The 16,719-nt window shown below is 49.8% G+C and overlaps 1 protein-coding gene across 1 annotated transcript in view; it reads right to left on the bottom strand.

The window, feature by feature from the left end:
- The window catches only part of LOC140428896 (piezo-type mechanosensitive ion channel component 2-like), a 319,011-nt gene that overhangs the window by 202,045 nt on the left and 100,247 nt on the right, over nucleotides 1-16,719 (bottom strand). Inside the window, exons 22-24 of the mRNA XM_072515544.1 lie at nucleotides 13,100-13,300; nucleotides 9,211-9,415; nucleotides 7,665-7,763 (exon numbers count right to left, since the gene is read on the bottom strand). Coding sequence (XP_072371645.1) covers nucleotides 7,665-7,763; nucleotides 9,211-9,415; nucleotides 13,100-13,300 — 505 coding nt within the window. The remainder of the gene's footprint in view (nucleotides 1-7,664; nucleotides 7,764-9,210; nucleotides 9,416-13,099; nucleotides 13,301-16,719) is intronic.

The following is a 16,719-nucleotide window of genomic DNA, read 5'->3' as shown; positions in this document are numbered from 1 at the left end:
TATACAGCATCGATCCAGGCGATGAGTGGTGTGCCACCCTGACGGTCAACCGGTCCCAAATACGATTCCGCCTGGACACTGGTGCATCCGCCAATCTCATTGCACGGTCTGACTTCCAAAGCCTTCGTGTAAAGCCAGCCATCCTTCCATCAGCCTGCCAGCTATTGGATTACAATGGCAATGTCATTGCTGCTAGCGGCTCGTGCCAACTTGAAGTGACGCACAGGTCACGCAAAGCCATCCTTCCTTTTGAAATCGTGGGCTCCTCGAAAGTCTCCCTGCTTGGCGCGCAGGCATGCAAGCTGTTGAACCTAGTTCATAGAGTTCACTCTCTCTCTCCTGATGACATGTCTGCCTTTCAGGACACTGACTTCAGGGCGCAACTCGACGCCATCATCAAGCAGCACCACCACGTCTTCGAAGGCATGGGCACGCTCCTACAAGATCTTATTGAAACAGAATGCCACGCCTGTGGTGCACGCACCTCACAGGGTCCCAGCACCCCTTAAGGACCGCCTCAAGCAGCAGCTGCAGGACATCCAGGACCAAGGAGTGATCTCCAGAGTCACGGAACCAACCGACTGAGTCAGTTCCATGGTATGTGTGAAAAAGCCTTCCGGCGAATTGAGAATTTGCATTGATCCCAAGGATCTAAATTGCAATATCATGAGGGAGCATTATCCAATTCCCAAGCGCGAAGAGATCACATGCGAGATGGCTCACGCCAGCTCTTCACCAAACTCGACGCCTCAAAAGGATTCTGGCAAATCCAGCTCGACAAATCCAGGAAACTGTATACATTCAATACCCCCTTTGGCAGATATTGTTACAACAGGATGCCGTTTGGGATCATATCTGCATCAGAGGTATTCCATAGGATCATGGAACAAATGATGGAAGGCATTGAAAGTGTTCGCGTCTATGTCGACGACATAATCATTTGGTCCACCACCCCGCAGGAGCACGTCAGTCACCTCCAACGCGTGTTCAAATGCATACGTGAGCAGGGCCTACACCTCAACAGGGCCAAATGCTCTTTTGGTCAGACGGAACTCAAGTTCCTCGGGGACCACATCTCCCAGTAGGGTGTGTGGCCGGATGCGGACAAGGTGGCTGCTATCACAGCCATGAAAACGCCAGAGGACAAGAAGGCGGTCCTCCGATTTCTGGGCATGGTCAACTTTTTAGGGAAGTTCATCCCTAACCTTGCCTCTCATACCACGGCTCTCGGGAACTTGGTTAGGAAGACGACAGACTTCCAATGGCTCCCTGCCCACGAGTGCGAATGGAGAGAACTCAAAACCAAACTCACCACGGCCCCAGTCTTAGCTTTCTTTGATCCAGCAAAAGAGACCAAAATTTTGACCGATGCCAGCCAATCCGGCATTGGGGCAGTGCTCCTGCAACGTGATGAGGCCTCACCATGGGCCCCCGTTGCATATGCGTCACGCGCCATGACTCCCACGGAACAGTGCTACGCGCAGATCGAAAAGGAGTGCCTGGGCCTTCTGACCGGTGTGGTTAAATTTCACGATTATGTGTACGGCTTCCTCAATTCACCGTCGAGACCGACCATCGCCCGCTGGTCAATATAATACAGAAAGACTTGAACCACATGACGCCTCGCCTCCAGCGTATTCTTCTCAAGTCCCGGCGATACGACTTCCAGCTGGTATACACCCTAGGCAAAGACCTAATCATTGCCGATGCTCTCTCCAGGGCAGTCAACACTCCGTGAGACCCAGCGGGATTCGTCTGCAAGGTTGACGCCCATGTGGCCTTCGTGGCCTCCAATCTACCTGCCACGGATGAACGCCTCATCCAAATTCGCCGCAAGACGGCGGCTGACCCTTTGCTATAGCGTGTCATGCGCCACCTAACAGACGTTGGCTCAAGGGCCAATGCTCTCAGTTCTATAACGTCAGCGATGATCTGGCGGTAGTAGACGGGGTTCTTCTGAAACTGGACCGCATTGTCATCCCGCATAGCATGCGCCAGCTCGTCCTGGAACAGCTATACGAAGGTCATCTTGGCGTGGAAAAGTGCCGCCGACGGGCCTGAGAGGCAGTGTACTGGCCCGGCATTAATGATGACATAGCCAACACAGTGCTCAACTGCCCCACTTGTCAGCGCTTCCAGCCGGCCCAACCACGTGAGACCCTGCAGCCCCATGAGTTGGTCACGTCACCTTGGACCAAGGTGGGCATCGACCTGTTCCATGCGCTGGGTAGAGACAATGTCCTGATTGTGGACTACTTTTCAAATTACCCGGAGGTGATACGGTTGCGCAACATCACATCGTCTGCAATCATCCGTGCCTGTAAGGACACCTTTGCTCGACACGGCATCCCACTCACGGTTATGTCGGACAATGGCCCCTGCTTCTCCAGCCAGGAATGGTCCAACTTTTCCAGGCGGTACAATTTTGCACGTGTGACATCCAGACCCCTGTACCCCCAATCCAACGGTAAAGCGGAGAAGGGCGTCCACATAGTCAAACGGCTCCTCTGCAAGGCTGCCGATGCTGGGTCCGATTTCTACCTCGCCCTGCTGGCCTATCGCTCGGCCCCACTGTCCACTGGCCTGTCGCCAGCCCAGTTACTCATGGGTCATACCCTGAGGACGACGGTGCCGTCCATTCATGTCCCAGACCTCAACCACGTTCCGGTCCTTCGCCGGATGCAGCTGTCTCGTGCACAGCACAAGGCGGCTCATGACTCCCGTGCAGCTGATCTCCCTGCTCTGGCTCCAGATGACAACGTCCGCATCCATCTTCCGGATGGTGGCTGGTCTGCAACCGCTGTGGTCCTTCGACAGGTGGCTCCCCGCTCGTTCCTGGTTCGTCTACCGGATGGCTCCATTCTACGCCGCAATCGACGTGCCCTTCGTCTCGTTCCACGCTCGCTACGTGATCCTCCACTGTCGCCTCACCCTCCTGTTGACCCTGACCTGGACTATGCAGAGATTCCGGTCACTCTGCATCCTCCTCACTCTGATGCAGTCGAGCCCGCTCCTCAGCCGGCGGCTCCCGACCCACCCTTGAGGCGGTCAACCAGAATTCGTCGCCCACCTCAGAGACTTAATTTGTGAACTTTGTGGACTTGTGGACTTTCTGAATTGTTCTGTTCTTCCGTTTGAACGTTTACATGGTTTGTATATAGTGTTGATCTCGTTATTCTTGTGACACACTGTTTTTCTGCACCAGGCACCTTCCCATGTAAATAGCATAGTTCTCATGTACGTAGTCCTATAAATACTTCGCACACACGTAGTCAGGGACATTCTCACCATACACTATTTATTGCCACACAGGTACATTCTTTTATAAAAGGGTGGGCTGTCATAATATACACCAGTATATCATGGTGCAGACACACACTGATGAACACAGTGGGACCAATCAACACACACAACACCGCAGCCAATCACCAGTTAGAGTACACTCACTATAAAGACAGGGGGCATCAGTGTTCCCGCTCATTCGAGCTGCACCTAGCTAGGAGGACAGAGCTCACAGCCTGCAGCACAGCCATTCACACCATGTGCTGAGTGCACTGACTGGTTAGGACAAGGCAAAGGTCTTTAGTTAAAGCTAGTATCGTGTTAACCCACAGTCAGAGTCTGTTACAACAGTTAATGATTCAATAAAATAGTGTTGCACTATTTCAAGTGTTGGTGACCTGTATGTGTTCCACGGATCCAGGCACCCAACACAACAACCCCCTCGCTGCTTCCCTCTCCCAACCCCCTCGTTGCTCTCCGCGCTCCCTCCCCCTCACTGCTTCCCTCTTCCAACCCCCTCGCTCCCAACCCCCTCGCTGCTTCCCTCTCCCAACCCCCTCGCTGCTTCCCTCTCCCAACCCCCTCGCTGCTTCCCTCTCCCAACCCCCTCGCTGCTTCGCTCTCCCAACCCCCTCGCTGCTTCCCTCTCCCAACCCCCTCGCTGCTTCCCTCTCCCTCCCCCTCACTGCTTCCCTCTCCCAACCCCCTCGCTCCCTCCCCCTCACTGCTTCCCTCTCCCAACCCCCTCTCAGCTTCCCTCTCCCAACCCCCTCGCTGCTTCCCTCTCCCAACCCGCTCGCTGCTTCCCTCTCCCAACCCCCTCGCTCCCTCCCCTCGCTGCTTCCCCTCCCAACCCCCTCGCTGCTTCCCTCTCCCAACCCCCTCGCTGCTTCCCTCTCCCAACCCCCTCGCTGCTTCCCTCTCCCAACCCCCTCGCTGCTTCCCTCTCCCAACCCCCTCGCTGCTTCCCTCTCCCAACCCCCTCGCTGCTTCCCTCTCCCAACCCCCTCGCTGCTTCCCTCTCCCAACCCCCTCGCTGCTTCCCTCTCCCAACCCACTCACTGCTTCCCTCTCCCAACCCCCTTTCTGCTTCCCTCTCCCAACCCCCTCGCTGCTTCCCTCTCCCAACCCCCTCGCTGCTTCCCTCTCCCAACCCCCTCGCTGCTTCCCTCTCCCAACACCCTTGCTGCTCCCCACGTTGTCTCCCCCTCGCTGCTTCCCTCTCCCAACCCCCTCACTGCTTCCCTCTCCCAACCTCCTCGCTGCTTCCCTCTCCCAACCCCCTCACTGCTTCCCTCTCCCAACCCCCTTGCTGCTCCCCACGCTCTCTCCCCCTCGCTGCTTCCTTCTCCCAACCCCCTCGCTGCTTCCCTCTGCCAACCCCCTCGCTGCTTCCCTCTCCCAACCCCCTCGCTGCTTCCCTCTCCCAACCCCCTCGCTGCTTCCCTCTCCCAACCCCCTCGCTGCTTCCCTCTCCCAACCCCCTCGCTCCTTCCCTCTCCCAACCCCCTCGCTGCTTCCCTCTCCCAACCCCCTCGCTGCTTCCCTCTCCCAACCCCATCGCTGCTTCCTTCTCCCAACCCCCTCGCTGCTTCCCTCTCCCAACCCCCTCGCTGCTTCCCTCTCCCAACCCCCTCGCTGCTTCCCTCTCCCAACCCCCTCGCTGCTTCCCTCTCCCAACCCCCTCGCTGCTTCCCTCTCCCAACCCCCTCGCTGCTTCCCTCTCCCAACCCACTCGCTGCTTCCCTCTCCCAACCCACTCGCTGCTTCCCTCTCCCAACCCCCTCGCTGCTTCCCTCTCCCAACCCCCTCGCTGCTTCCCTCTCCCAACCCCCTCGCTGCTTCCCTCTCCCAACCCCCTCGCTGCTTCCCTCTCCCAACACCCTTGCTGCTCCCCACGTTGTCTCCCCCTCGCTGCTTCCCTCTCCCAACCCCCTCACTGCTTCCCTCTCCCAACCTCCTCGCTGCTTCCCTCTCCCAACCCCCTCACTGCTTCCCTCTCCCAACCCCCTTGCTGCTCCCACGCTCTCTCCCCCTCGCTGCTTCCTTCTCCCAACCCCCTCGCTGCTTCCCTCTCCCAACCCCCTCGCTGCTTCCCTCTCCCAACCCCCTCGCTGCTTCCCTCTCCCAACCCCCTCGCTGCTTCCCTCTCCCAACCCCCTCGCTGCTTCCCTCTCCCAACCCCCTCGCTCCTTCCCTCTCCCAACCCCCTCGCTGCTTCCCTCTCCCAACCCCCTCGCTGCTTCCCTCTCCCAACCCCATCGCTGCTTCCTTCTCCCAACCCCCTCGCTGCTTCCCTCTCCCAACCCCCTCGCTGCTTCCCTCTCCCAACCCCCTCGCTGCTTCCCTCTCCCAACCCCCTCACTGCTTCCCTCTCCCAACCCGCTCGCTGCTTCTCTCTCCCAACCCCCTCGCTGCTTCCCTCTCCCAACCCCCTCGCTGCTTCCCTCTCCCAACCCCATCGCTGCTTCCCTCTCCCAACCCCCTCGCTGCTTCCCTCTCCCAACCCCCTCGCTGCTCCCCTCGCTCCCTTCCCCCCGCTGCTTCCCTCTCCCAACCCCCTCGCTGCTTCCCTCTCCCAACCCCCTCGCTGCTTCCCTCTCCCAACCCCCTCACTGCTTCCCTCTCCCAACCCCCTCGCTGCTTCCCTCTCCCAACCCCCTCGCTGCTTCCCTCTCCCAACCCCCTCGCTCCCTCCCCCTCCCAACCCCCTCTCTGCTTCCCTCTCCCAACCCCCTCGCTGCTTCCCTCTCCCAACCCCCTCGCTGCTTCCCTCTACCAACCCCCTCGCTGCTTCCCTCTCCCAACCCCCTCGCTGCTCCCCGCGCTCCCTCCCCCTCGCTGCTTTCCTCTCCCAACCCCCTTGCTGCTCCCAACCCCAACCCCCTCACTGCTTCCCTGTCCCCATCCTCTCGCTGCTCCCCGCGCTCCCTCCCCCTCGCTCCCTCCCCCTTGCTGCTTCCCTCTCTCAACCCCCTCACTCCCTCCCCCTCACTGCTTTCCTCTCCCAACCCCCTCGGTGCTCCCCTCGCTTCCTTCCCCTCGCTGCTTCCCTCTTCCAACCCCCTCACTCCCTCCCCCTCGCTGCTTCCCTCTCCCAATCCCCTCGCTGCTTCTCTCTCACAACCCCCTCGCTGCTTCTCTCTCAACACCCTCGCTGCTCCCCTCTTCCAACCCCCTCACAGCTCCCCTCTCCCAATCCCCTCACTACTTCCCTATCCCAACCCCCTCGCTCCCTCCCGCTCGCTGCTTTCCTCGACAACCCCCTTGCTCCCTCCCCCTCGCTGCTTCCTTCTCTCAATCCCTTCCCTCTTCCAACCCCCTCATCATCTCCTTCCCTTGACCCTCATCTCACCACTTTCCTCTCCTGACGCTCTCATTGCTTCAGCTCGCCATCTCGCTCGCCGCCCCTCTCCCAAGCTCTCGCTATGGGAGGAGGGCGATGATTGGAGCGGCGGCAAGTGAGAGGGAGCAAGAGAAATAGAAAAAGTAGTAATTTATAGGAAATGTAATTCAAAAGAGTATTTTTGAGCCAGTTAGATTTAGGGCAGCCAATGAACTTTAAACAAAAATATCACACTATCAATATATGTTTTCTTATGGGAAAATGAAAATGAATTTTGTTCAGCACAATGGGAATGCTAAACGAGGGACAGCTGCAGTCACAGTTAACGTAGGAAATCCGGCAGTCAATATGTGCGCAGCTCCCACAAATGGTAATCTGACAGTTTCCAGATCGTCTGTTTTTAGTGGCGTGAGTGAGGGAAAAATATTGGCCATGCGCGTGGATATCTCCACTGCTCTTCTTCAAAATAGTGCCGTGGGATCTTTTACATCCATGTGAGAGGGCAGGCAGGGTCTTGGCTTAACCTCTCACCTGAAAGATGGCACTTCTGACAGTGCAGCACTCCTTCAGTACTGCACTGGCGTGGGACTTGAACCCGTGACCTTCTACCTCAGAGTTGAGAGTGCGACCACTGAGTCAAGGCTGACACTACAGTTCCACACCCCGGGTGTGTTCTATGTGACGAATGTAAGAAACACTCTTCTGGGACTGTACCCTGCCAAATAGCATTGAGTAATTGTGGAGTAGACCCCCTCTAAATGGTTGGAAGGTTTTGAGTGGCTCTCTGGTTCCCCAGTACGTTCCTCTGTGTGCAAGGCTCCTTGCCTGGAACATTAGAATTTTCAACATTCTGCACCTTTCTCAAAAAAAAAAGTCTAGATTCGAATCATATTGGAATCTATCAAACTCCGTTCTGAATCTATTCTGGGATTTGAAGTTGAGAAATATGAATTCAAATATCAAACATGCTTGGGCCAAAATGAAAGAATAAACCGGCTATTTGACTCTGTTAGACTCTAATAAATTGATGACTCACACATCAGGAACATTGGATTGGGTCTCTTTATGAAGTCTGGCAGATAGAGCCACTTAACGAGATTGGAGCTCAGTCTGAGGCTGGACCTCCAGGGGTAATCTGTAAAAGATATCATGAAAGAGAGAATTCACTCTTGGCCTGGAATTCACAATAGATTCCCAATGACACAATCCTGGGACTACCACACGTGCATAAGTGGGAGGTCAGCTAAATACAATACAGCATTGAAGTGTTGTTTCTTTCCAATACATAGCATGGGATACGCTGGCAGGGCAGCAAATGTTCAGGGGTGGAATTTTCGCATCAGTAGCTGATGTCCAAAAAAGAGGCAGAAGGTGTGGGGGCAAATGTTTGAGCGCCCAGGGAAAAAGAAAGTAGGTTGACAGTGACCCCATCTTTTAAGATCAGAGTGCTATTTCTAATGGGCATCATAGGCGGCATGGTAATACAGTGGTTAGCACTGCTGCCTCACAGGGTTCAATTCCAGCCTCGGGTGACTGTTTGGATTTTGCACATTCTCCCCGTGTCTGCATGTGGGTTTCCTCCGGATTCTCCGGTTTCCTCCCACAGTCCAAAGATGTGCAGGTTAGGTGGATTGATCATGCTAAATATGCCCCTCAGAGTCCAAAGATGTCCAGGCTAAGTGAGGTTATGGGGATAGAGGGGATTGGGCCTAGACCCAGAGGATCATTGCAGACATGATGGGCTGAATGGCCTCCTTCCACACTGTTGAGGTTCTATGGATAGCTGAAGGATGATTCAAGGGAGTCTAGCCACATTATAGGACCTGGACCACATTTGGATGTATCTGGAGCCCTTAAACGGTCTTTGCATACAGTTAGAGTGGTCGCACCACCACAGGGCTGTACATTTCAGGTTCACTTTGAGCCTCTATCGGCCCAATCCTCCCCCACCCTATCAGGCCTCATAGTGTTGTCAGCTGTGATTAAACGTATTTCTGGAGGTTTCATCTCATGACTTTGTCCCTATGCTCTCGCCAACACATCAATCGCTGTAGCGTATGGCCTTCCTACACCAACTGGAAAGCAAAAAGATTCATTATCCAATGGATGATGCTCGACTATCAGTCAAACAACATTTTTTTCCTCCTCCATTTTCAATATCTTCACCTCTAGTAAAGAGAAATGTTCAAACAATATGACAAAACAAAAATCTTTTTTAATATCCCTTTGATTTTTCTCCAGGTTTGTACACAGAGATCTCTTGGAGATTAATCTTCAATTCCCATGGACTGCAGGCCAATCCTGGAGGGTTGGCAACCACAGGCCTCAACATCCAATAACCAAGAGCCTTGGCCCCCAGTGCACCTTTGGCACACCAGGATGGCCTCCAGCTCACAGAGTTAAACACAGATGTAAATGTGAACAGGATACATGGCTGTGAGTGTTGGCACGGAATGCTTTTACAATGTCTTCCTAATCTCACTACATATGGTGGTGATTGGAGGGAAGCTCCACTGTGATATCTAAATGACCGATTCATTTACAGCAGGCTGGAATATTAGCCCAGTGGTTTGAGGATGCACCTTTGCAGAGGGATGGAGGGATCCCAATACACAGCAAATACTGGAAGGGGATGATGAAGGTGATGAAACAGCAGTATTTAGGCCATATCTCGGCGATGGCCTTTCTTCGGCACCGGCAGAGAACAGCCATCAACCACACAGCATGAATTGCAGAGTACAAGTCCATACGCTGTCCAATGAGGTTGATGGCTACCATGAAGCAGACCTGAGAAGTAAGGAACATATGGTTAACCTTTTACACACCAGTCTTCACATTGACACTATAACCTCTAACATCCTACATTATTACTCTCATTAATATAGATTATCCAGCGACAAATCAAAATTTTCATTCTAAACCAGTCTCTGGGTTTGATGTAGTGCTCAATAATTTTAACCTATGTGTACCATCAAGTGGAGGCTCCATTGGAGAGATTGTCAATATTTATCCATAGAATTCCTACAGTGCAGAAGGTAACCATTAGGCCCATTGATACTGCACTGACCCTCCTAAAGAGCACCCTTACTAGGCCTATACCCCCACACTAGCCCGCAATCCCACCTAACCTGCACATCCCTGGACACTAAGGGGCAATTTAGCATGGCCAATCCACCTAACCTGCACATCTTTGGACTATGGGAGGAAACCGGAGCACCCGAAGGAAACCCATGGAGACAGGGGGACAATGTGCAAATTCCACACTTACAGTCACCCAAGGCCGCAATCGAACCTGGGTCCCTGGCGCTGTGAGGCAGCAGTGTTAAGCACTGAGCTACCATGCCGCCCAGAACCATGAACGATCATTATCAAAACAGATTCTCTGGCCATTGCCATTTGCAGAACGTGGGGGAGGGGGTTACTTAGTCCACAACCCTTTCATTGGCATTTGTATGGTAGACAGTATCCATCAGCAGTCACAGTAAGTGTGGGGAGGGGAGGAAAATCCCAGTAAGGATAATGAGCAATGATCAGCCTCGCTGTTAGAATTTCCCTCAAACGCTGCTATAGTGCTGGCCAACTGCGGGTGGGATGACTGAGGAGAGTTCCTCATTACCTTCACCGATGGTGTGCAGGAACACTGAAGATTTCCCCAACAAATCCACTTGCATGCTTTCTTGTGACAGCTGATTATATCTAGTTGACTATCGCTCAACCACATCTGTCATGAGTTGCTAGATTTTTCAACTGCCCCGTAGAAGATGAAACATTGAGTTGGATGCAAACATTGCTACTAAGGCTGACATTGATTGCCCAATCGCTACTTGCTGTGAGAAGGTAACGATGATGTGCCTACTTTCTTGAACTGCTAATAATGATTTGAGTGGTTATCTAGCCCACTTCAGAGGGCAGCTAAGAATCATGTTGCTGTGGGATTGGAATCACACATAGGCATGACCGGGTAAGGATGGCAGGTTTCATAGAGTCATACAGTTTTTATAGCACAGAAAAAGACCTTTCGGCCAATCGTGTCTGCACCAGCCATCAAGCACCTATAATTCTCAGCCTTGCCTCTCACTTGAAGTGTGTTGATCCTCAGGTTAAATCACCACCAGTCAGCTCTCTCACTCAAAGGGGAAAGCAACCTATGGTCTTCTGGGACTATGGCGACTTTGCTTTACTTTATCCTAATCGGATTTTCCAGCGTTTGGTTCGTAACCTTGTATGCTACTGCATTCTCCTTCCTGAAAGGGTGTTAGTGAACCAATTAGATTTGTTAAAATTTATAAATTTTAAATATCCAATTCGTTTTTTCCAATTAAAGGATAGTTTAGCGTGGCCAATCCACTTACCCTGCACATCTTTAGGTTGTGGGGATGAGACCCACACCAAGATGGGGAGAATGTGCAAACTCCACACGGACAGTGACCCGGGGCCGGGGTTGATCCCGGGGACATCGGCGCCGTGAGACAGCAGTGCTAACCACTGCGCCACCGTGTCGCCTAAAACCAATTAGATTTTTAACCACAATCCAACAGCTTAATGGTCACTTTTACTGAGACCAGTATTTTTTTTAAATTTAAGTCATTTTTAAAAACTGAAGTCACATTCTCAAACTGCCACACTGTGATTTGAAATCACATTCTCTGCGATACTAGTCCAATGACAAAATTATTGCCCCATGTTATAATCTTTTTCTCAACCTTGTGCCTAATAATCGATAGCTTATTAATCGATCCAAAAAGACGAGGTGTTGGGTGTCTTAAAAAATATTAAGGTAGATAAGTCCCCAGGGCCGGATGGGATCTACCCCAGAATACTGAAGGAGGCTGGAGAGGAAATTGCTGAGGCCTTGACAGAAATCTTTGGATCCTCGCTGTCTTCAGGGGATGTCCCGGAGGACTGGAGAATAGCCAATGTTGTTCCTCTGTTTAAGAAGGGTGGCAGGGATAATCCCGGGAACTACAGGCCGGTGAGCCTTACTTCAGTGGTAGGGAAATTACTGGAGAGAATTCTTCGAGACAGGATCTACTCCCATTTGGAAGCAAATGGACGTATTAGTGAGAGGCAGCACGGTTTTGTGAAGGGGAGGTCGTGTCTCACTAACTTGATAGAGTTTTTCGAGGAGGTCACTAAGATGATTGATGCAGGTAGGGCAGTAGATGTTGTCTATATGGACTTCAGTAAGGCCTTTGACAAGGTCCCTCATGGTAGACTAGTACAAAAGGTGAAGTCACACGGGATCAGGGGTGAACTGGCAAGGTGGATACAGAACTGGCTAGGCCATAGAAGGCAGAGGGTAGCAATGGAGGGATGCTTTTCTAATTGGAGGGCTGTGACCAGTGGTGTTCCACAGGGATCAGTGCTGGGACCTTTGCTCTTTGTAGTATATATAAATGATTTGGAGGAAAATGTAACTGGTCTGATTAGTAAGTTTGCAGACGACACAAAGGTTGGTGGAATTGCGGATAGCGATGAGGACTGTCTGAGGATACAGCAGGATTTAGATTGTCTGGAGACTTGGGCGGAGAGATGGCAGATGGAGTTTAACCTGGACAAATGTGAGGTAATGCATTTTGGAAGGGCTAATGCAGGTAGGGAATATACAGTGAATGGTAGAACCCTCAAGAGTATTGAAAGTCAAAGAGATCTAGGAGTACAGGTCCACAGATCACTGAAAGGGGCTACACAGGTGGAGAAGGTAGTCAAGAAGGCATACGGCATGCTTGCCTTCATTGGCCGGGGCATTGAGTATAAGAATTGGCAAGTCATGTTGCAGCTGTATAGAACCTTAGTTAGGCCACACTTGGAGTATAGTGTTCAATTCTGGTCGCCACACTACCAGAAGGATGTGGAGGCTTTAGAGAGGGTGCAGAAGAGATTTACCAGAATGTTGCCTGGTATGGAGGGCATAAGCTATGAGGAGCGATTGAATAAACTCGGTTTGTTCTCACTGGAACGAAGGAGGTTGAGGGGCGACCTGATAGAGGTATACAAAATTATGAGGGGCATAGACAGAGTGGATAGTCAGAGGCTTTTCCCCAGGGTAGAGGGGTCAATTACTAGGGGGCATAGGTTTAAGGTGAGAGGGGCAAAGTTTAGAGTAGATGTACGAGGCAAGTTTTTTACGCAGAGGGTAGTGGGTGCCTGGAACTCACTACCGGAGGAGGTAGTGGAGGCAGGGACGATAGGGACATTTAAGGGGCATCTTGACAAATATATGAATAGGATGGGAATAGAAGGATACGGACCCAGGAAGTGTAGAAGATTGTAGTTTAGTCGGGCAGTATGGTCGGCACGGGCTTGGAGGGCCGAAGGGCCTGTTCCTGTGCTGTACATTTCTTTGTTCTTTGTTCTTTGTTCTTTATGCTCACAAACAGAATACAATACTGTTAACCTGAAATCCCTAACTTGCTAAGTGAAAAGAAATGAAACACTGAGAAAATGAAATCTCACACAGGGCAACTGTACCTCCAACCCAAATTTATAGAAGAAGTAGTTTGTGAAATATTTGATGCAGTTCAGCAGCCCATCATCCAAATGCAGCCGTGTGATGTTGTCAAGCAAGGTTCCCGTTAAAGGCGTCTTGAGTCCATTGTGGAGCCTATAATACTGTTGGTGGCGATAAACAGTCACTTCAAATGTCAGTAAGCCCAGGATAATCAAATGGTTCTAAAGAGAACAAGATGCAACGTGGTTAATGGAGGACTTAAAGGTTGGTTGCTTTCTCACTGTACTTCTCCAAGACAATCTAAAGATTTAATTAACTTGGGAACATAGGAACAGCAGTAGGCCCTTCAGCCCCTCGAGCCCGTCTTGCCATTCAATGAGATCACGGCTGATCTGTGGTTGAACTCCATAAACCTACTTTTGGCCCAGATCTCTTAATATCTTTGCTTAACAAAAATCCACCTCAGATTTAAAATTAACAACTGTTCTAGCTTCAACTGCTGTTTGTGGGAGAGAGTTTCAAACCTCCACCACCCTTTGTGTGAAGAAGTTCTTCCTAACATCTCACCTGAACAGTCTAGCCCTAAATTTTAGACCATGCCTCCTAGTTTTGGAATCTCCAACCAGTGGAAATAGTTTATCTTTGTCTACCCTGTCTTTCCCTGTTAATATCTTGAATATTTCAATCAAATCAAATTCTAGTGAAAACGGGCCTAATTTGTGGAATCTCTTGTCATAACTGAATCCCTGCAGTTCAGGTGTCATTTTTATAAACCTATCTGGTGCTCCCTCCAAAGCCAACATGTCCTTCTTAAGGTGTGGTGCCCAGAACTGCTCACAGTACTCCAATTGGGGTCTAACCAAGGTTTTGTATAGCTGTAGCATAGCTCCTGTGTCTTTATAATCCAATTGATAGAAACTAACCTTTTTTATAGGTAAAAAGGGTTCAATTTAAAGAAATTATTTAAAGAAATCATAATGGCTGACTAACAGCCATCACATTTCATATTTGACATGCATAAAATGGCTGACTGCTTGAAGATCCGATAACAAAACTACAAACGTTTGCAGGGTCAATCTGAGAGAAAAGCTCTTTGTGTTTAAGAATTTGGGCTGGCTTACAGCCACTGCATTTCATAGTTAACATAAAATGGAATCAGATATGAAGATGTCACAGCCGGCAACGTCAAGTTGACCAATGAAAACTAACACGAGTAATTCTTTGTCTTAGAAAGAATTGGATGACATTCAGCTACGTGTCCAGGATAACCGCATGCCATTCTATGATAACTACAGAAATCACCCCACAAAAGAATTTGCTGAAGCAACTTCTTAAGATTACCAAAATAATGTTTTGATTAGTTGACAGACAAATCGTGTGATCAAATTAGAAGAATTATAGATGATTTCAGACCAATCAAAGCTTTGAAGGGGCTGAGATTTCATAGATAATAACAGATAATAATTCCCTTAAAAAGTTAGGTTTCGGGATGAAAGAACAGTGTTATTTGCCATGCTATGCTATCTGCTTAAACTGTGAAATCGTTATTCTAATTTAAGCTGCGCAGTTGTCTATGTACTGTGCATATTTGATTTGAACTGTTAATGTAGCTGGAATTCAACCTATCTGTAATTGCGAGAGACAATCATTTCGACTAAGCAAAGTTGAAAACGTCTTAATATTCTGTACAAGAAAACAAATTGTCAGTAGACACACAAATTAAAGTGGCTAATTGATATTAAAACCCAATTTAAGTTCAGTCTCAAGTTCTGTTCAATTAATATATGTGCGGTGACACAGAAATATATTAATGAAAAGTTCAGATCCAACACCAATTCTCTAGATATTAAGGCTAGCATTCCATTACCCTTTAAAAAAATTATTTTCTGCACTTGTTCTTGGCGTTTTAAGGATCTATGGACGTGAACCCCCAAGTCTCTTTGGATAGCCACTGTAACTAACCTCTTTCCATTTAGAATGTACCAAAATGGATAACCTCACACTTGCTTACATTGAAGTCCATCTAATTACACTCACAATGGTAATCTCAGTTGGTTGGGAGGAATATTATGAGCATCACAATAAAATGAAAACCAGGAATGATATAATAAGGACATGGCCTAGTGAGGAAACAACTCTTACACAGAAGGCCCAAGGCAGATGATTGCAATGGTTTGGGCTTATCTGAAGGATAGAAACAGCTGGAATACTTTACCCCACAGTCACGGATAATGGAGCAAAAGGATTGAGGAAAGCCAAGGAAGGGCTCGATAGACAATATCAAGAGAGACTTGTCTCAGAAAAAGATACAGATGACTGACAGCCAGTTAGTTCAGAGCAGGAAACTGTGAAGTTCATTCCGACCCATTTGCGCTGCTGAGCTGGCAGACAGGAATTTGGTAGCAAGACGTAGTAATCCAGTTTGTCCATCTGTAAAAGCCATCATTGCAATGTGCATCGTAGTCTGAGGTTGGGGGTTTAATCTGATGTTTAGTTGCTAACCTGGACTGTTCCTTTAAGGCCCCTTGTTTAATTAGTCCTGGTGGGAAACCTGAGAATTATAGCTGCTCATAATTTATTCAGGCAATTAAACTGCTCAGAAAGATCAGGCTTCACATCAAAGTCTTGCTTTCTGCAGCTGTAACAAAATCTTGATGTCGATAGTAAAGAGTTGAGCAGTTGATGGCACTATTTGGATGGTTGTCTTATCCCTCAGCCAACACCTAAACAAAAGATTACCCAGTAGCTTATTTAATTATCCCTGGTGCCCTCGACTATCCCTCAGTCAACATCACAAAATCAAGAATATCCACAGAATCATAGAATTCCTACAGTGCAGAAGGAGGCTATTCGGCCCATCGAGTCTGCACCGATCCTCCGAAAGAGCACCCTGCCTAGTCCCACTCTCTCACCCTATCCCTGTGACCCCACCTAACCTGAACCGTTGGACACTAAGGGGCAATGTAGCATGGCCAATCCACCTAACCTGCATATCTTTGGATTGTGGGGGGAAACCGGAGCACCCGGAGGAAGCCCATGCAGGCACGGGGAGAATGCGGAAACTCCATACAGACAAGGCTTGAATTGAACCCGGGTCCCCGGTTATCATATTGCTGTTGTGGTATCTTCCTTTGTGATCTGTTCCCTACATTCTAAAAGTGGCTTCAAACTTCAAAAGTCTTCATTGGCAGCAAGGAGCTTTCAGATGTGTGGTGGCTGTGAAAAGTACTGTATTAGTGCAGCTTATTCCATTTTAATCTTGTTTTGGGATCTTGCTATGCGGACATTGATCATTTGCTACATTACAAGATTGATTATACTGCAAAAGTACTTTTTTGGTTGAAAACGTATGACGACATTTTGAAGGTTTTAATAAACAGTGCATGGGGTGCCTGCTTGTTCTCAAGATACCATCAAAGTAATTAACCTGCCTGAAAAAAAAAACCTTTGCCTATATATAATTTTTAAAAAATTATTTCTACGGTTGTTTGACAATCTTCATGAGGACCACGAGGAATTGCTTATCGATCTCCCTGTGGGGCCATGGAGTATTAATTCCCATGGTAATAGCCACTCATCGGGGCCTCTTTACTGAGCCCTTTAACTGCCGTCCCAGAACTGGACTGGGTGTGTTAGTTCT

The sequence above is a fragment of the Scyliorhinus torazame genome, chromosome 8, assembly GCF_047496885.1.
Source record: "Scyliorhinus torazame isolate Kashiwa2021f chromosome 8, sScyTor2.1, whole genome shotgun sequence".
NCBI lineage: Eukaryota > Metazoa > Chordata > Chondrichthyes > Carcharhiniformes > Scyliorhinidae > Scyliorhinus > Scyliorhinus torazame.
Note: the sequence above shows the minus strand (reverse complement) of the source record. Positions and strands in the feature narration are given on the sequence as shown.